The 20896-nt window shown below is 39.0% G+C and overlaps 3 protein-coding genes across 3 annotated transcripts; 1 reads left to right on the top strand and 2 right to left on the bottom strand.

Annotated features, from left to right (window-relative positions):
- The first annotated feature begins 427 nt into the window (after nt 1-427).
- LOC120768829 (sodium channel protein Nach) lies at nt 428-18386 on the top strand. The gene is made up of 8 exons (XM_040095581.1): nt 428-549; nt 1659-1865; nt 14636-14986; nt 15040-15187; nt 15243-15436; nt 17551-17868; nt 17925-18034; nt 18109-18386. The coding sequence occupies exons 1-8, from the start codon at nt 428-430 to the stop codon at nt 18384-18386; spliced, it is 1728 nt and encodes a 575-aa protein (XP_039951515.1).
- On the bottom strand, nt 5036-6409 carry LOC120768197 (zinc carboxypeptidase A 1-like). Its single transcript, XM_040094768.1, has one exon. It carries the CDS (start codon nt 6391-6393, stop codon nt 5086-5088), a length of 1308 nt encoding a protein of 435 aa, XP_039950702.1. The 5' UTR covers nt 6394-6409; the 3' UTR covers nt 5036-5085.
- On the bottom strand, nt 10062-11360 carry LOC120768198 (zinc carboxypeptidase A 1-like). Its single transcript, XM_040094770.1, has one exon. It carries the CDS (start codon nt 11358-11360, stop codon nt 10062-10064), a length of 1299 nt encoding a protein of 432 aa, XP_039950704.1.
- Nucleotides 18387-20896: the final 2510 nt, after the last annotated feature.

The following is a 20896-nucleotide window of genomic DNA, read 5'->3' as shown; positions in this document are numbered from 1 at the left end:
AAAACAGAAAATTCTATTAATCGTAGGCATACTTGTGTTGCCCGAAGATCATACATGGAAAGCGATAATAAATATATATGACAAGCGGATTCTAATTTGATCAGATGGTATATCTATGTAATTTTCCCAAATCAATTATATAAATGTTTATGTGTGTTTTAAAAAGTGTTTACCATATTATTTCCCTTAAATTGTCTGACTAAAGGCAGCAATTTGTCAATCATTTTGTTACACACATAATTATCATAACATCCAAACACTAATAACACACAATTATAGGTATGAATTTGTGCTTAATGCTACATTTTTCTTCAAAACACACTAACCTATTTATCTAAATTCAGCTATAACTAGACATGACCGAGTTAAAAAATCGCAGTCTTATTTCCAAAACTTTGCTTGGTGTCATCCAACATTGGGCACAATAATGAATAAAACTTTAGTTTCTTTAAAAGTAGTATATGGAAAACTTGTGCGTGAATTTTTGCAGGAAAGTGGCATACATGGCATGAAAATATTCCTATCCACATCAGCGATACGCTATGCCAAGTAAGTTGTTTTTTTTTTAATAATATTATCTTAAGAAAAATTTTACTCAACATTTTTAATAATATTAATATACATATGTATATTGGGTATTCCATACCAAATCGACCACTTTTGAACCCGACCCCTTTAGATTTAGAGCTGAAACTTATTCATCCTTTTCTACCCTTTGAAAAACATTTTTGAGAATTTTTTCAAAATTTTTTGTCCAACTTCAAAAAAGTTATGAATTTTTCAAAAAAATGGCTATTTTATTTTTTGACTTTTGGGGACTTTTTTTAATTTTATATTTATTAAAATTGAATTTTTCGAAAAAATACACGAAAAAAATAAGTAAAATCGTCATTTTTTTTGGAAGTTCGCCATTTTTTTTCCTCAAAAAAAACTTTAATTAATTTGAAAACTATACCTGCTAATCCAGGAGTGGGCCGTATTTTTTTTATATTTTTTTATTTATTTAAAAAACAATTGTCAAATTTTTAAAAATAAAAAAATATATCATAAAATCGTCAAATCATATTTTCTTTATGATAGAAATAAAGTTTACGGAAAAAAATTTTTCATTTTTGAAAATTTGACAATTTTTTTTTAAATAAATAAAAAAAAATATATAAAAAAATCGGCCCACTCCGGGATTAGCAGGTATAGTTGTCAAATTAATTAAAGTTTTTTTTGAGGAAAAAAAAATGGCGAACTTCCAAAAAAAAAATGACGATTTTACTTAAAAAAAAAACCGATTATTTTATATAATTGATCGTATTAAATTTTTTTCGTGTATTTTTTCGAAAAGTTCATTCAAAACCAAAAATTTAAAACAAAAGGTCCCCAAAAGTCAATTTCTACAAAAATTATGGCTATTTGAAAATAAAATAGCCATTTTTTTTAAATTCATAATTTTTTTGAAGTTGGGCAAAAAAATTTGAAAAAATTCTCAAAAATGTTTTTCAAAGGGTAGAAAAGGATGGATAAGTTTCAGCAAAATCTAAAGGTTTCAGCAAATTCAAAAGTGGTCAATTTGGAATGGAGAACCCCATATGTAATACATGTATAAACATTTTTACTTCAAATCAATAACATGATTTATTGTTTCAATTTCTTCCATCTTCTTTCAGACACCTTTGGTTTATCTTCTTATCTAGCCTTATTATCGTCACTCATGTGATAATTATAAATTTAATTAAGGAATTTTTAGATCAACCAACCGAGGTCCGCCTATCCACTAAACTAGTGCATGTTGCCAATAGTCCATTCCCGGCTGTCGCAATTTGCGGTGCAAATAAGATAAGCCGACGTAAAATGATGCGCTTTGCGGAACAGGTGTAAGTACAACATAACTGCATACACGTACTATATGTTGCACTGCAGACATACAAAAACCGACATATAATCGGTTTTTATGTGGTTATCAAATAGCTTTTAAACAAATGTTTACATACCTTACATTTTCAATTACATTAGTGTTAAATAGGTCATATTTATACTTATCTATACACACATACATACATAGATAACTAAACCGCAATTAACTACTATAAATATTTATTACCAACTTCAAAAGACGCTACAATACAAAGCTTACCACGACTTCAACCAATTTTCCATACTCTTCCTATAAGCCTGAGCTGAGATAATCTGCATTCACCTTCATTGCCTTCAGCGAAATTTTGTTTTTTTTTCGGGTTTAATTTATTTTTGGAGCATCATTCCTTTCCTTTCCTTTCTTTCCAACAAGATGGCAATACAAACCATAGAGCCAACGAAACCATCAACAAGCGCGTGCGATGTTACATCGCTGGACTAATTTTTGTAGGGTTATGTGTGTGTCTAACTCAGGTCGATATGATTGACGCTTTATAGGTGACATATGGCCCAAATTACTGCAAAAACAGTTCGATAATTTGGTCTCTCGGCTGGAAATTATTCTAGCCAACCGCGCCGACAATGGAGGATAGAGTCATGTGTAGAAGTTCACGCAAATGAGGAACGTTCTCTCATCGCCATTCACTTGGGAGTGGCCAGAAACGATTCTTTTACACATGGCTCAAGCAGCTCACTACTTCCGGTCTTTGACCAAGTATCCTCTGGGTAGCCTAAGAGCATCCGTTTGAAGGCGAGCTAAAGTGAGAAGGCGAAACATCCCCTGCATAAAGTTGTGCGCTGGGTTTGGGACCCGCCACGTAAAAAACACCCCCAGTGAAGAGCTACAACCAGCCTCGGATGAGAGACCCCCCTTTTGATGACGACCATGGCAAACGAAATAAGGACTACGAATTAAAGGCATGCACCTGGAATGTCCGGTCCCTTAATTGGGAAGGTGCCGCTGCCCAGCGGGTTGATGTCCTCTTAAAAACCAAGGCTGACATCACCACCGTCCAAAAAATGGGATGGACGGGACAAAGACAGAGACGAGTAGGTCCTTGTGACATTTACTACAATGGCCATATAAAGGAGCGCAAGTTTGGTGTGGGATTCGTGGTGGGAGAGAGACTCCGTCGCCGAGTACTATCATTCACTCCGGTGGCTGAACGTCTAGTCACAATCCGCATCAAAACGAAGTTCTTCCGATCTGCGCCCACGCCCGATGTAAGAAAAGGACGATGTGACCAAAGATGCCTTCTACGAGCGCTCACCTATGAGAGCTGCCCCCGCCATGATCACAAAATCGTGCTTGGCGACTTTAACGCCAGGGTGGGCAAAGAAGGTATCTTTGGCGCAACAGTCGGTAAATTCAGCCTCCACGAGGAAACATCCCCGAATGGGTTGAGGCTGATATATTTATATAATTATTTCTAGTACTAGATTCCAGCACAAGAAAATACATCAAGCTACCTGGGTGTCTCCGGATCGGAAAGCCACCAACCAGACCGATCATGTTTTGATTGCGCTCCCAGGTCCTTACATCCATTTTCTACTCGACTTGCCCTCCTATTTTCTGAGAGCACTCGTCAACAGCTCGGTATAAGGGAACTGTGGGACGGCATTTTAAACCCTTTACGTAAAGCTGGAACCGAAAGCATTGGTTTTTGGAAAATGCAAAAGTGCAGCTGGTACGACGAGGAGTGCCGTGCCGCAGCGGAGAGAAAACAGATCGCCTACCTCGCAACGTTAAAATCGATCACAATACGTGGATACCGATGACGATGGAGCAGGCGTGCCATTCCCCGACCATGAAGAAGTTCGAATAGCTATCACCCGTCTGAAGAACAAAAAAGCGGCATGGGCCGATGGATTACCGGTCGAGCTATTCAAACACGGCGGCGAAGAACTGATAAGGAGCATACAACAGCTTCTTTGCAAAATATGGTCGGATGAAAGCAGGTCCAACGATTGGAATCTCAGTGGTTTTTTCCCAATCCACAAAAAGGGAGACCCTACAATCTGCGCCAACTACCGTGGGATAAGCCTCCTCAACATCGCGTATAAGGTTCTATCGAGCGTATTGTGTGAAAGATTAAAGCTCACCGTCAACAAGCTGATTGGGCCAGTGTGCCTTTAGACCTAGACAACAACGTCAGCCTCGTAATCCAACGCAGGATATCTTTTGCCAACAGCTGCCATTTCGGACTAAGTAGGCAATTGAGAAGTAAAGTCCTCTCTCGACGAACAAAATCAAAACTCTATAAATCATTCATGATTCCCGTCCTGCTATATGGTGCAGAGGCATGGACGATGACAACAACGGATGAGTCGACGTTGCGAGTTTTCGAGAGAAAAGTTTTGCGAAAGATTTATGGCCCTTTGCGAATGAACGAAAACACTTCAGCTCTGAAAATATTCGACGCAGTACCCGCTGGGGTAAGCAGAGGAAGAGAAACACCTCCACTCCGTTGGACGGACCAGTTGGAGAAGGACCTGGCTTCGCTTGGAATATCTAATTTGCGCCACCTTGCGAAGAGAAGAAACAACTGGCGCGCTGTTGTTAACTCGGCTATAACCGCGTAAGCGATTTTCACGCCAGTAAAGAAGAAGAAGAATGACAAGGCAAGGCAAGAGTGTACGCCTTTATAATAATCAAAACTAAATTCCGGTCCATAATCTTAATGCGTTTTTTTTCTTCTTAAATCAGACTGACAGATTAAATATATGTTTATTACCTTTTATGCTAACAGTAATGCCTCTGTTTTTTCTTGTTTTAGTATAATTTCAATAATCAATTTTTATATGCATCCAGCAGCTCTGTAAAATATACTTCCAGCTCTTTCACATTACTATTTTTACCGAAAAAATTGTATGGAGGACCAATCAAATTTAGTTCGTCGAGTTCTAATTAACTTGATGGTCTGAACATACAAACTTAAATATTTATGATAAGAGAAAAATGCACTTGAAAATTTAAGCACTTTGGGGACAACCTTAGATAAACACTTAATAAAAACGTAAGAACCATATTATAATTATTATTTATGATCATTTTTATAATCCATATCTTATCGTAATCTTACCAAAATTATACCTTCAACCACTCACTAAAAACTTTGCCTCAAAAGTGTTCATTATTATCAAGCATTATCATTTATTAGCGCTTATTTAGTTTACACTTTACAAAAACTCAACTTCTTCGCCATTAATTAGTTCGAAATAGCCCAAAGACTTGACTTCCGCCACCATAGCCAGCAAACCGTCGACAAGCTCCTCAGCGGTTGGTTTTATTTGCTCGGCGGGCAATTCCATGCCATTGCCATTGAAGCTACCATTCGGACGCAATTCAAAGCAGAAAGCCATACGTATGCCCAATTTGGTGTAAGCAAAATCCACACTTGAACCTGCTGCCGGGTAGATGGCATCATAAATATTACCGCCAGTGTAGACAGTTTCATAACGTTGACTTATCGCCTTTACGGTGGCATTATAAACTTGTTGGTAGTGTTTAACGTTATCGGGCAGTTCGGAGGTATGTCCATTCGGATAGAGCAAATACTGCGAGTAGGAGTGGAATGAGATATACAATTGGATTTTATCCTTCAACGAAGTAATATAATTGGACAACGATTTGACTTCAATTTCGGAATTCGCTGCACGTCCGGCATATGTTTCACTGCAGGGATTACTGCTAGCGCCTACAGTATTCCAATAAGCATCCCAATTACGATTGGGATCTGCACCGACGCAGGTACCGTATGGTTGACGCGTTTTACGCCACATTCGATCGGTGGTATGTGTGTACGCATAACCGTCGGGATTGGCATGAGGTAAGATATACCAATCGTAGCTCTCCGCCAACTCACGAATTTCCGTATTATTGCTTGTCAAAAGTTCATTGATAATATATGTTGCTGTCGCAGGCGCAATCCATTCGCGTGCGTGTATGCCGGCTTCCAAGAAAATACCCGGTTTCTGCTTCAATGCATTCTGATAGGATATTTTTACGCCCAAAATCGAACGTTTCTCATACGATTTACCACCCTCAATCAGTGTCACCACACCGGGGTATAACGATGGTAAAGTTATCAGCCAATTATAATTGCTATTCAAAGTTTGATATGCGGTCCAACGGTCCGTGGTAGCGCGGTTCGCAAGCTGCGCATAATCCTTGTCTATGGCGTTTTGTAGATTCGCCTCCAAAAGACTATATGTAATTTTGTTGTTGGTCAAAATGGGAAGGAAATCGGCCACCTTATTTGGCGGTACCACCACATTTATTGCGCGCTCGATTTTGTGCACGCCATCTAAGAAGCGTAGAGTCATGTCTGTGTCCTCCATTTGTTTGAGCACTTCCAAGCCTTGGCGATCGGTCGCCTGGACTTTGTACACCCGATAATTGTCATAGCGTACGCGTTCAGCGGTACACGTCTCTAGCGCTACCACCGTTAGGCAGAGCAGCGTTATTAAACCGAACTTCGCCGACATGCGTTTGTTTAGTTTGAAAAGGTATTCGAAACTAATTTGGTTTAGATTAAACGTCGCACATTTATAGATTAAAATTCTTGCATTATCAAAATTGCCAGTCTTAACTTTATTAATTTCTTTTTTAATCGAATTAATCATGAATTATGTGCGCCAAATAAGTTATGTCTGATAAGCTAACTTTATTGCTGATATAATCTATTATCTGTACATAATTTATGGTGAATGTAGTGAGTTGCAAATTGATTGAGTAATACGTGAATATTACGTATGTACCTCTAAATAAGTGCAGTACTAAAACAGTTTAAATGATAGCATTTACAAGAATTCGTTAATTTCACTTTAAAAAAATATGCAACTAAAGACCTCTCTGAGGATTGGATACTTAGTTACTTTGAGCTAGTATTGGAAAAGGTTTAATTTTTGCGGCGCTGATAAACATAGCAATAACATCGATTTGCAAATACTTATCGTAGTTCAGGCAGGACTGTTACCATATCAGGCCGTTATAAAAATGAAACTATAATGCATTTTTAAGTAAAGATAATTTTATATAATAATAAAGGATGATCCATTTGAATGTTCTCTACTTTTTAAATAAGAAAATAACAGAAGCTTCAAACTTAATGGGGAATATTTATTATCATCCGAAACAATATTTTTTGGCATTTATTTTTTGAAGACTATCTCTTTCAAATCTTGGCCGCAGCTACGTTTCAGATAGTCCACCCGTTGAGTCCAATTTTCGATGACAAATTCGAGCATTTCGACTGGTGATTTTGGTGGCCAATCGACCGACCCAAAACGTGAAATTATATGCTCACCGAAGTGTTATCTTACTAAATCCATTGGTTAATGCGATGTGGCGCTGTCTTGTTGAAACCAAATGTTGACGAAATCACGAGTTTCAGACATCAAATTGTCGGCTGTCATGGCGCAATAACGGTCGACATTGACGGTTACTTTCTCACCGGCATCATTTTTGAAAAATCATCGGCCCACAAACCACACCAAACCGTTGTTTTTTTTGAATGACATGGCGGCTCTTGCATCTCTTCAGGTTGCTCTTCGATTCAAATGTGGCAATTTTGCTTGTTTACAGACCCATTGAGCTAGAAATGGACCTCATCGCTGAACAAAATTTGGCTTGAAAACGCCGGATCTTCTTGGAACTTACCAAGAGCCCATAAAGCGAAGCGATGTCGCTCGGGAAGATCGAGCGACTTCCGTTCTTGCACAAGCTGTATTTTAGACGCTTTCAATTTAAAATCTCGACATAAAATGCGTCGTAAAATGCGCCAAGACTTCAAAAAATATCTTTTTGGTGGGCTGCGTAAACTTGTGATCGCCTCCTTACAGTGTCACTCAAATATTACCCGTAAGAAGTGGCATGGAAACTGAATAATGCAAAAGAAGCCTTTACATCGAGAGTATCGTTTGAAGAAAATTATTTGATAAGGATGCGCCAGTTATGGCAAAACGTTGAGTTTCTGTTTATAGACGAAATTTCTATGGAACTTTATGAGATGCTTTGCATGATCGATTCTTGTTTGTGACAGCTGAAGAGACCGAACGCTTGTTTGGTGGTATAGTATCTTACTTTTTAGTAATCTAATGCAGTTACCACCTGTCCGAGGGCTTCAAGTATTTCAAGAGCCAAACATATGAAACCCACTACATATCTGTAGCGACAATTCCGCCTGATTGAACTCCAGAAAAACATGCTTCAACAAAAAGACACGACATTTATAGATGTGCTTAGTCCTTTAAGAGTTGGAAACATGACGTCTAAGCATCTTGAAGTTCTTCTTGGAAAAGTATCAACAGATACCACTGAAGAATTCTCGATTGAAAAAGAGCTTTAAGAATTTACCCAACTAATGGCCAAGTTGTTAGTCATAAAGAAAAAGTTCTCCAGTTTTCAAGAAAAAGGGGTTGTTATTTATTTCATTAAAGCACAAGACCAACTCATTGATGCTACATGAAATTTAGGTAATAAGGACTTAAATACTATAATACTTAATGATATCAATAAATAAGGAGGTGTAATGTATTGAAAATATGCGTTGGAGAAAAAGTGATGGGAATTTGTTGAACAGTCACGTGTCAAAAAGTTTAGTGAATGGTAACATGATCTTCGTTACAGAAATTATCTGGTCAAATTTTCGCAAGGACCAAGTATATGCGGAAGATATCCCGTCAGTTCGTATTAATTTCGGTTCAGATGATAAACACACAGCTATGGAATTGCTGAAAGACGAATGTTGCCAATAATACTGAGTTGGGCGTCAACCGTTCTTAAGACGCAAGGTTGTGCAGTTGATCATGCAGTAATTTATCTGGGCTCTCGACTGTTTGCTGCTGGACTTATGTAGCACTTAATCTTTGTAGATCTTTGGATGGTATTCGAATTAAAGAACTTTACTGCCGAAAGTTGACCGATAAAACCCCATGTAACAGTGAAGCCTTAGAAGAAATGTTTCGATTATGAAGTAAGAATTTATAAAGTCGTCAATAGATTTTCTTCGACCACTCTTTGCCATTTCTCCGCTTGAGATATTATTCTATCAGTGTAAAACGTTTCCGGTTGCTTGGCGAAAAACTACGAAAAAATTACTGCAAGTAATTTTCACTTCTCTTGAAGCCAACTTTACTACATACATTAAGGGAGTTCTGCATTGACCGAAACAAATGGTAGTCCAATGATGCAAGGTCAGGGCTATATGGTGGATGCATCAAAACTTCCCAGCTAAGCTCTCCCAGTTTTTTCCGATTCATCAAAGATTTGTGTGGTCTAGCGTTGTTCTGATGGAGGACGAAGTCCGCTCTGTTGATCAGTACTGACAGAAAAATGTAAAATCAATCGTTCGATCAGGCTAGAGCAGCTCATAATGGTTGATTCCTTTCAAATTCCACCAAACGTAAGCATAACCTTTCGCAGCGTTTAATCCTGGCTTTGCGACCCATTTGTTGAGCTTCACCAAGCTTGAACCATGATCTTTTTGATCTTTTTGATCTGTTACCATTCAGAAACGGTTCGATTTCATTTCGTTTCAGTAAAGAATCGCAGATGTTGATTAGGTCCATTACCCAGTACCCGAACATCGAGCTTCTTTTTGTAGCCAGCCTTTTTTAAATGGTTCAAACCCGTTTAATGATGAAAGTTAAGTTCATTAGCCATATCATGGCTGCCTATGTGATCTAACCTAGTCAATCTTTTCCATAATTTCATCGACTTTTTCAACGACAGGTCGACCAGAGCGAGTTACATCTTTCACATCGAAATTTCCAGAACGGAAGCGAGCGAACCATTGTTGTGCTGCACGAACTCATACAACATCGTCTCCATAAAATTCAAACTATGAATATTGTCATGGCCATGTGCTATAACTTAGCGAAATTCATTGCAAAATGTCCTCACCTCTTAGAGAAATTCAAAATTAGTGGCAATAGATGGAGCTGCTGAAGACGGCGCTGATTTCACTTGAATGAATACGAACACAGTTCTTAGTTATTAAAATATTATGCTGAAAATATTTTTCCAGATATCTAGGTTATATCGCTATGTGATATAAATACTTCCTACTTTATTTTTTTTTTTACTTTTATTCACGAAATATTTATGTTAAATATAAGAAACCTTCAAATATTAATTACACAAAATATCAACTCTACATTTTTGACGAAGTACCAATCTCCTTGATCATAGCCAACATGGAATCCATTATCTCTTCACCAGTAGGTATAATTTGAGCAGCTGGTAGACGGAAACCAGACCATAGTGCATTACCCGAAGGACGCAGTTCAAAGCAGTATGAGTAGGGCACTTTCATTTTGCCATAAGCCCAATCTAAGCTGGCGCCTGCAGCCGGGTAGATGGCATCATACACATTACCGCCAGTATATCTGGTGCCGTAACGTTTCGAAACCGCGGAAACAGCGACATCAAAAACGCGCTTCAAATCCTTATAATTTGGTGGCAACTCCCCGGTATGTCCATAAGGAAAGAGTAAAAGTTGTGAATACGAATGGAAGGACAAATACAAAAATAATTGTCCCTTCAGCGTGCTAATATAGTCGGCTAGAGTGCGAGTTTCAATCTCTGAAAAGGCCTTGGGACCAGCATATGTATCCGAACAGGGGTTATTGCTGGAGCCCACCTCATTCCAATGGAAATCCCAATTACGATTTGGATCTGCGCCGTAGCAATTGTTATATGGTGTGCGTGTTTTACGCCACAACCGATTTGTGGTATGCGTGTACACATAACCATCTGGATTGCTATGCGGCACCAAATACCACACATAACTCTCGGCTACTTTGCGCACATCGGCGTTAGTGCTCGTCAGCAATTGATTAATGATGTATGTTGTGGTAGCCGGACTGATCCATTCGCGCGCATGCATGCCGCCTTCGATAAAAATGCCGGGTTTCATAGCACGAGCTGCTTCATCAGCGCGACTGCTACTGTACGATATCTTTACGCCCAGTATTTCACGTGCCTCATACGACTTGCCCGCTACGAATAGACTCACTTGCTCGGGATACTTTTCCGTTAGCGTACGCAGCCAGGCATATGTGTCGTCCAACTCATGATATTCCCTCCAAGTATAATCACCGTCACGCCGATTGGGATCTGCCACAAGCTCCTCCTCCAAATCTAAGCTCTTTTGCGCGTTCTCCTCGACCAGTTGATGAGTTACTTCAGCACGTTGTAGTACAGCCAAAAGATCAGCTACACGTTCTGGCGCCACAAGCAAATTAATTTTGTTATTTACATAGTGTACTGCGTCCAGAAAGAGCAATGCGTCACTCGTACCGTCGAGCTCTTTAACGACGTCTAATTGTGCTGTCGTCTTCGGTTGCAATTGATAGACGTGATAGTTGTCGTAGCGTACGCGCTCTGCAGTCGCGAAGTTATCAACGGCTGCCAAGCCGAGCAATACTATCAGTCCCAGTTGTTGCCACATGTTGCGTGCGTTGAAGGCAAATGAACATGCACACCTATGGTGTCAGCTATTTTATAGGTTTTAGGTACTGTAGCACCATGGGGCATTTAGTAGCATATAACGGTGGTATGATAAAGCAAAAAAGTTGCTGGTTGGCTAGCAGACAATGAGAGCAATAAGTTGATGTTGAGTTGTAGATATTTCGAGCAAACAACTTTGGTGCCAAGAGTGATTAGAAGTTTACGCTTAGACATATTTACATATGTTAGGGAGGTTTTCTTGCCATAAATGACAAAATTTATAAATAGAATTACACATTTTGAGAATATAATAACAGTTAATAAGTTAATATTTAGTTTTGAATAACTTCGCTTAAGTAATACAGATTTCTATCTCCGATTTGGCCTGTGTTTGCTACGAGAAATATTATACGCAAAACAAATTTCAAAGTTATATACCTCAAGCTTGAGGTGTATAGATATATAGGGGGGAATACACCATTTGAAAAACAAGATTTAATAACTTTTGTACATTTTTTCTATAGCTCCTGTCATTTACGAGATATAATAGGTTGTCAAAAAAGTTTTGCGGAATTTTCGCTAGTTGGCGCTGAAAGCGCGTAGTTCTAGTTTTATTCGTCGCATCGGGTCATGCTATACCTTTTTGTAAAGCTCATTTCACGCGCTAACACGTGTTTGATTGATTGTCGTTTCTTTTAAGTCGTTCGTGAGTTATAGCGTCGCAAACATGGAGCAAAATAAAGAGAAAATACGGCATATTTTACAGTACTACTACGATAAAGGCAAAAATGCATCTCAAGCCTCCAATAAATTTGTGCAGTTTATGGACCCGATACAGTTTCCATTTCCACCGCAAAACGATGGTTTCAACGTTTTCGTTCTGGTGTAGAGGTGGTCGAAGATGCGCCACGCTCCGGAAGGCCTGTCGTCGAAAATTGCGATAAAATCGCGGAATTGGTCGAAAGAGACCGGCATAGTAGCAGCCGTAGCATCGGTCAAGAGTTGCGCATGAATCATCAAAAATTCATTTCAATTTCAATAAAAAAAAAATTCAAAAAAAATACCGCAAGACTTTTTTGACAACCCATTAAACAAAAAAAAAATGCGAAATTCTTGGAAAAATCGGGTTTAGAGCCCCGTATTACCTCGCCGGTGTGAGTTACGACTTTGTTGCACTTGGCACTTTTGTAGAGTAAACAATTCTGAGAAATATGCGTCTCAAGTCAAAGCGATGCATAAAATACCTCTGATCTGTAGGAATTTAAAGATAAAAACTCACGATTGCAATGTATTTTCTATGGAAAATTTTTACAGGCTTTGGTCCAGTTCTTAATGTTAATATTAAGAGCAAAAATTTTTAGGGAATTTTTTTTAGGGTATTTCGAAGGAAATTTCGTGACGGGACTGAAAAAAATTAATAGTTCAAAAAAAAAAAAACACCCTAGTGTATATACATATGTACATATGTATATATGTAATTGTATGAATGTAGATAAATTAATTATTCACTATCAAATAGATGTTTGTGCACATTGTGACTAAAAAATACCCAAAAATTGTAAATAAAACGCAAAATATTTAATTATTCATCAATATTTATTTTGTCACCTTTAAAGTAATCCCCAGCAAATATAATAAACTTATTTCAACGATTTTTCCAGTCCTCGAAACACTTTTCGTAAGCACTTTTTGAGATGGCTTTAGCTCCTTTAGCGAATTTTGTTTTATCTCTTCGATCGACTGAAAACGGTTTCCACGGAGCGGCAATTTCAGTTTGGGGAACAAGAAAAAATCACACGGAGCCAAATCTGGTGAATACGTTGGTTGATCGATAGTATTCATTGCGATTTTGGCTTTAAATTCGGTCACAATCGTGGCTCGATGCTATGGTGCATTATCATCGTGTAAAATCCATGAATTGTTCTTCCACAATTCCGGCCGTTTTCGACCTATGTTCGCGCACAAACGCCGCAATACGGCCATATAGAACTCCTTATTGACCATTTGTCACTCCGGAACAAGTTCATGATGCACCAAACCACGAATATCGAAAAAACCTCTTTCCTTCACCTTGATTTTTGAGCGGCTCTGACTAGGTTTTTTTTTTTTTTCGTTTCGTCTTGTTATTTTTTCCTCCATTACGATGATTGTTGACTTGTTTGCATGTCAAACTCAAAAACCCATGTTTCGTTGGCAGTTATAATGCTTTCACGATCAAACATGTCCCAAAAGATCTATTTACGGTGCTCTGTTTGAACAAAATTCAGCTTTATTGGGAAGAGTCGTGCAACAGCGCATCATACGCAATATATCCATCAAAACCATTTAAACGAACTCGCGAGAAATGTCGAGCTCTCTTGCCATCTCTCTAACACTTGCCTGATGATTTCTAAGCACCATTACTTTCACTTTTTTAATATTTTCTTCAGTTGAAGAGGTCGAAGGTCGTCCAGAACTTGGCATGTATTCAATGATCTCTCGACCGTCTTTGAAGACTTTGTACCACCAGCAGGCTTGTGTTTTTGATAAAACGGAATAAGCATAAGCCTTTTTCAACATTTTAAATAAACGAAATTTTGTTAGAAATAAAAAAATTGAGACGAAGTCTTTGTTCGATATTTTTATCTATGGAAAAACCGCAACGCACTACTGAGGTAATCTCACTTAAGCAGCTGCTGTAAAGAAACTATCGGACAGATTGCGCTCATATTTGGCATAGTAATAAAGGACAGTCCTACCAACTAAGCAAACATATATTTTTTTGAAAAATCATTTACTCGGGTAATTTAATTACAACTTCCGGGTGCTTTTTTGTCGCAATGTATATATGCATCTATCATACTCATGAATAGAAAATGCCGTTAGTTTATTTTGGGTTCGAATAATTTATTTTTCAAATAATAGATAATATGTAGTGCTAATAGCGTGATTCAATAAAACAAGCTTTGGACAATGGCAAAGAAATACGCGGTAAGGCGTATGGAAGGCATATAAAGAGCAGCTAGTATATGCACCAGGGGACCTGTCAGAACAACGCCAAGTCTCACAATGGGCTCCTAAAATCCTAGGTGCATCGTCAGACAGCCACTCTACCTATCTACCTGCAACATGAAGCCAAGCGTTGTCATGATAAAAAATTATTGGCTTCTGTGGTTACCTAATATAAAATCTCTCGTTTGTACTCATAACTCTATTTTTTACTCCATCTAATGCACTTTCAATATTCTTTTGTTCTAAATAATTTCGTTCCAAATAAATTCAAACTCATATTTTTAGCTACGAAGCTCAGCAAAGATTTCAACCCGATTTACTTGCAACAAACGTCAGTGAAATGGCTGAACATTTGAAGCTGCTTACCGGCTTCTTTCTCTATCCTTTGGACACCTATACCGATAACGACCCCCGACTTGATCAACTACATAATATACTCACGAGCATGTACAATGGCAGCGAATATCCCACACGCGACATACTTTTCGACTTATCACCCGACTGCCCCGAACTCATCATGAGTGGTATGGTTTTTGGCAAGCCAATAAATATAACAAAATATTTTCAAAAACGTTCGATATCGGTGGGTGCGTGCTGCCTCTTCAACTATCGTCGCGATACTTATACCACGAATAGGTATGTGAGTAAGGCGAAAAAAATGTGCATATTTTATTATTGTTGTATTTCAGCATGAGAGCTGCCTTTACCAAGGCCAATAGCAAGTTATTGGAAAATGTTACATTCGAGTCTAATTCCCTGCTTAGCTCGGTACAATTTGTTTTACACAGTGATTCGAATGATTTTTGGCATACCGAGTTCGCCAGTTATGCATTTCGTGTGAGTACTTGAGCGCGTTTAAATAGTTCACTTAATTTCGCGATTTCTTCCACAGCTTTATTTTTTTCTACAAAACGATTATCCAACCGTAATGACAAATACCTTGGGTGAGATTTTGGTGAACCGTAGAACCTTAGTAGAGATTGCAATACAGCCGACATTTTATGAGGCCTCTGATGCTATACGCAACTTTAGACCACAGCTAAGGCAATGTTATTTTAAGGATGAGGGAGAACGTTTGTTAAATAAGTGAGTCATGCCATGAAGTCATTAGTTTATTGTTCATATAAATTTAATGTTGGATTTTTTTTTTATATTTTGTTGGTTTATCGGAAGTAGGGATTGCACTAAAGGCAGAGTAATATTCTATAAATATATTTATTTTTACTTTTTCATAATACAGAGTTCTGATATGTCTTTGGTAATCCGGATTTCCTTATATTCCGGATAGGGGCCGGTTTTAATTGATCCGGATTAGCGGGCCTCTACTGTGTATGTATAACCTCAAAGACAGTTATAAAATGAGATTTTCAGAGAAGCTTTAGCCAGTCCCTAATATTTAATACAGTTAGTAGTATTTGTAATTTATTCAGAGTGGCTTTGGGAGACAGCTTTGATTCCATCACTAGCTACTGAAACGATTGATTCCAATTCCAAATAGTTCAGTTCAAAACTGAAAAAATAGATAATGTATTGTAATCTAATCATAGAGCCAACTACAAAAGGGAGATCCCACAATCTACGCCAACTACCGTGTCATAAACCTCTTCAACATCACATATTAGGTTCTATCGGACATATTGTGTGAAAGATTAAAGCCCACCGTCATCAAACTGATTGGACCTTATCAGTGTGGCTTCAGGCCTGGAAAATCAACAACCGACCAGATTTTCACCATGCGCCAAATCTTGACAAATACCCGTGAAAGGAAGATCGACACACACCACCTATTCGTCGGTTTATAGCTGCTTTTCACAGCACGAAATATAGCTGCCTTTATGCCGTTACGTTTATCTGCATTTGGTATCTCCGCAAAACTAATATGGCTGTGTAAACTGACGTTGAGCAATACCATAAAGCTCCGCCGGTATCGAGAAGGACCTATCCGAGCCGTTCGAAACCAAACGAGGTTTCAGACAAGGCGACTGCCTATCGTGCGACTTCTTCAATCTACTGCTGGATTATTCCAGCTGCAGAGCTTAATCGAGCAGGTACAATCTTCTATAATAGTGTACAGCTCCTGGCGTACGCCGATGATATTGATATGAATGGCCTCAACTGCCGCGCCGTTAGTTCTGCTTTCTCCAGTCTGAATTAGGAAACAAAGCAAATGGATCTGATGGTAAACAAGGACAAAACCAAATATATACTGTCATCAAATAAAAAGTGTCGCAATCGCGACTAGACTCCCACGTCACTCTTGACAGTCGTAACTGCGAAGCCGTAGATAACTTATTTTATCTTAGAACCAGCATTAACACCAACCAAAACGTCAAACTCGAAATCCAACGCAGAATAACTTCTGCCAACAAGTGGTACTCCGGACTGAGTAGGCAATTGAGAAGTAAAGTCCCCTCTCAACGAACAAAAACCAAACTGTATAAGTCACTCATTACTCCCGTCCTGCTATATGGTGCACAGGCATGGACGATGGCAACATTTGATGAGTCGACGCTACCAGCTTTCGAGAGAAAGGCTCTGCAGAAGATTTATGGTCCTTTGCGCTTTAGGAACGGCGAATAACGCATTCGATGGAACGGTGAGACATATGAGTTAAACCACGACATTGACATATTTAGTACGCTTGCTAGATCATGTCTTCCGAATAGATGAAAACGTTCCAGCTCTGAAAGTCTTCGACGCAGTACCCGCCGGGGAGCAGAGGAAGAGAAAGAACTCCACTCTGGAAGAGAAATAACTCCACTCTGGTCGAGAGATCTGGTGAAGAAGGACCTCGCTGTACTCGAATTGGCGCCAAATTGCGTAAAGAAGAAACGACTGGCAGGCTGTTGTGAAATCGACTATAACCGCGTACGCGGTGGGCGTAGTGTTATGCTCCAAAGGTCTGTATCGCGTGATTAGTACAAACAAGTACCGTAGTAGTATCCGAACCCAATAAATATTTAACTTTAAAAGTCACAGAGACCTTTTGTAGCGGTCCATATGCCTCAAAACACTTTGGTTTTTCTGAAACAGCTTACTAGGTCACTCGAAGGATCTGTAAATACTGAACGTAACGGTATTCTCTTCCTAATTATAGCGATCAAAGAATCTATTCTAGAATAATTTCGATCGTCTCTTATCGTTTATTTAAAATACTATAATTACTTAGGTATTTCTCTGCTAACTCTTGACCTTTTCAGATCCTATTATTCGCATGATGAATGTCTACTCATTTGTCGCATGCAAAGTATGCAACGGTATTGTGGTTGTGTTAGTCCCTTCCTCGCGCCGCCACTCATCAATGCGAGCGTCTGCACTCTACTGCAGTTGCCTTGCCTCTCAAACTGGTTGCGTGTGTTCAATCAATGGTCTTACTTCGAGTATGTCGACCCACCGGATGGTTTCGATAAGTGCAACTCTTGTATGCCGACCTGTGAGGGTGTCGACTATAAAACTTACCTGAATTATCTACCACTGCGTAAAAAACACGGCAATGATACGTACACCTTTGGTTTGCTGTGCGTAACAGAATTTATGCGAGATTTCGTCATAGTTACTTTATTTGTTGTTATAGAGAAGGTCTTACTAGCGATGAGCCGTTGGCACTGGTGAAACTATTTTTCAAGCAATTGTATGCGGAATCGACGTACATAGACATTGTAGGCGATTGGGTTGCATTGTTGAGTGAGTACCACACACTAGTGTTCTACAACATAAAAGTAGAAAAAATAAGAAAATATTTAAATTTTGTATTCCAGGCCGTTTCGGTGGCATTCTATCGCTTTTCTACGGCTTTAGCATACTAAGTTATGTCGAGATTTTCTACTTCATGAGTGGTAAGTGGTTTGTGCTTATATATAGGGCCTGGCAGCTGGCGTATATTCCGAAAGAGCGGCGTGACAACCGAGCGCTGGAGAAGAGCGCTGAAAACCGCGTATATTCGTTGTATTGGAATGAGTTGCAGCCGAAAACTGTTATGTTGGAGAGATACCCAAAGAATATTAAATGGCAAAATCGTTATGATGATAGTTATTAGCATGGCACTTGATAAAATCAGAAATTTAAACGAGAAATGTTGGCACCAATAGAAAAATACAATAAATCAAAGTTCTATATTGTGACAATATGAAGACTTATTTAAGCCTTGACCTAAAAATGTACACGTTTACAAAAATTTTTGATGTGTAAGTTTGAATGTACTGTTATTGTTGCACGATTGAGTTTGCTGTCTGATGGCTGATTATAAATCCGTGTCTGTTACGGTTACAGGGTTTTCCAGAAAGTAATAGGACAGATTTTCTTCCACCGCGACTGTACTACGTATATCTAACCAAGGCCGGCATCCCATCCCAAGGCTTCCGCATCCGTCCTACAGCTCAGATGTGGCCCCCGGACTTGTTTTTTCCTTGCCTGAAAAGGCCGATGAAAAGCAAACATTTTGAGACAGCAGCGGGGATCGCACGACAGAGGGGATCGAATTGGTCTTGACATTTTGTGGCTGAATTGGTTTGCAACGGCTTGCACTGCGACCTAAGATCTATTGTGACCTTCCCTCTGTCACAACCACTCTCTAGCCCAAGCACATTGATAAATTCCAATATAGTAGTAGCTGATTCCTATTCGGAAACATGGATTCAAGGATTAGTCTGCAAATTTTCGACTCCATGTCGCGGAACCGGCAGCTTGCACAAGAGGCTAGGCCCATGCTGAATAACTGCTTCTTGATTTTACAATAGCCTAGGTAAAGTGCAATAAATAATCGGAATTTTTTTCTTGCGATGTTGATTACCTTTTTAAACCTGTTGAGCTGGTAACCATCCATTAGCAACTTGGCCTTGCGGATGCCTTGGAGTTGTTGTCGTTACTTCTTCCTGCCTATTCTTTCCTCCATATAGAAAAGCTTATTTAGGTATGAGGACCAAATGCAATACAGGGTTCTGGTCCTACAATTCCAATGAAAGCTGCAGAGCGGGCAACCAGTTCATCTAGGCTATATCCTTATAATCTAATACCCAGATAAGGTGTTCTTGGTTAGGACCTGATAGGTTCTTCAGCCGTTCTATGCACTCCTGCATCTTTTGCGATTTACTTTCATAAGCAGAGATAGCTTTAACTGCCACTTGGCTATTGCTGAGTATGACGATACTTTCGTTACGATAGTTGCGTCAGAGGTTTATTTATAAACAGCGACTTAAAGAAAAGACCTCTGTTTGGAAGATGGAAACTTCCCATAAGTATGGAGAGTTTGGTACGCAGTCCTGCGACTCATTTTCCAATTTCCTCCGACGTTTTCGAGGCACTTGATTGTGAGTACTATCCCTTAGCAGTAGGGCAATCGTAAAATCGTAAAGTCTTGGTCCTTTGGAAGAAGGGCCAGTGGTATTTAGTTATTTAGGGCTTTCATTTGTTGGGACAAGATTATTTTTGGGTTTTTTTATACTCTTACAAAATGTTGCTACAGAGTATAATACATTTGTACGCCTAACATCAATGAAGTTAGTTATGGAATTATATATGTATGTGTGTGTAAATGATCTGCTGGAGGATCGAAAATATCGGTCAATCTATGGGATATATTATAGAAATTCGGAGAGCATCCTTTTTTGATAATAGTATGTTTTAAAGACAGACATATTTGTCAAATATAGGTTGAATCGGATCAATATATAATCCCCTTAGCCTCTATATACCTAATATAAAGATTTTCGAACTTCCAGGTGATTTTATACCGCATATGAGAGAGCGAGTTTTTTAACAATAATGTATCTTTTTGCCTAAATATTATTCAATTGGGTGAAAACTTGATCTAAACCGTATATAATTAATATCAGAGTTTTCAAACATCGAGTTGACTTTATACTCGTACCTTATTGGTGCTGGTATGGGAGATAGCCTAATGAAACTCAGATATGATCTTTTTGCGCTAATAATTTATAGTAATGCCTGAACCGAGATTTGAAGAGGGAAAAGATTCGGCGACTAACAGAAAGTTTTAAAGGTGATCTACTGACTGATACCCAAAGCATACTAAAATTAAAAAGGGAACACTTCTCTAGCCAGCTGATTAGCAGTGACAGCATAACATCAAGAGATGGCGAATCCGATTCCCCAATCGATGACGATGGAGCCCAACCATGAAGAAGTTCAAATGGCAATTACCCTTCTGAAGAACATCAAAGCGGCGTAGACCGATGGATTGCCGGCCGAGCTATTCAAACACGGCGGCGAAGAACTGATAAGGAGCTTGCAGAACTTAATCGTGTAGGTACAATCTTCTATAATAATGTACAGCTGCTGGCGTACGCCGATGATATTTCTCCAGACTGGATAAGGAAGCGAAGCAAATGGGAAGTGAATGAGGGCAAGACGAAATATCTCTTGTCATCAAACAAACAGTCGCCGCACTTGCATTTGGCTTCCACGTCACTGTTGACAACATCTGGTGTGTCAATGCGTTGATCAGCGCCCTGCGAATGCCAATTGGCAGTGGGGAATGGACACACTAACCACTTTGTTGCAATATAACTCCACGTTTAGCTGACAAAG

This window comes from Bactrocera tryoni, chromosome 2 (assembly GCF_016617805.1).
Source record: "Bactrocera tryoni isolate S06 chromosome 2, CSIRO_BtryS06_freeze2, whole genome shotgun sequence".
In the NCBI taxonomy this organism is placed as follows: domain Eukaryota; kingdom Metazoa; phylum Arthropoda; class Insecta; order Diptera; family Tephritidae; genus Bactrocera; species Bactrocera tryoni.
This window is presented reverse-complemented; position numbering and strand designations above follow the sequence as displayed.

Bases quoted from the DNA above. Each gene is read 5' to 3' on its own strand.
- LOC120768197 (XM_040094768.1), bottom strand. From the start codon at position 6,393: ATGTCGGCGAAGTTCGGTTTAATAACGCTGCTCTGCCTAACGGTGGTA.
- LOC120768829 (XM_040095581.1), top strand. From the start codon at position 428: ATGAATAAAACTTTAGTTTCTTTAAAAGTAGTATATGGAAAACTTGTG. The intron at 550-1,658 runs GTAAGTTGTTTT...ATCTTCTTTCAG, and splicing joins TCAGCGATACGCTATGCCAA to ACACCTTTGGTTTATCTTCT. The intron at 15,437-17,550 runs GTGAGTCATGCC...TGACCTTTTCAG, and splicing joins GGAGAACGTTTGTTAAATAA to ATCCTATTATTCGCATGATG.
- LOC120768198 (XM_040094770.1), bottom strand. From the start codon at position 11,360: ATGTGGCAACAACTGGGACTGATAGTATTGCTCGGCTTGGCAGCCGTT.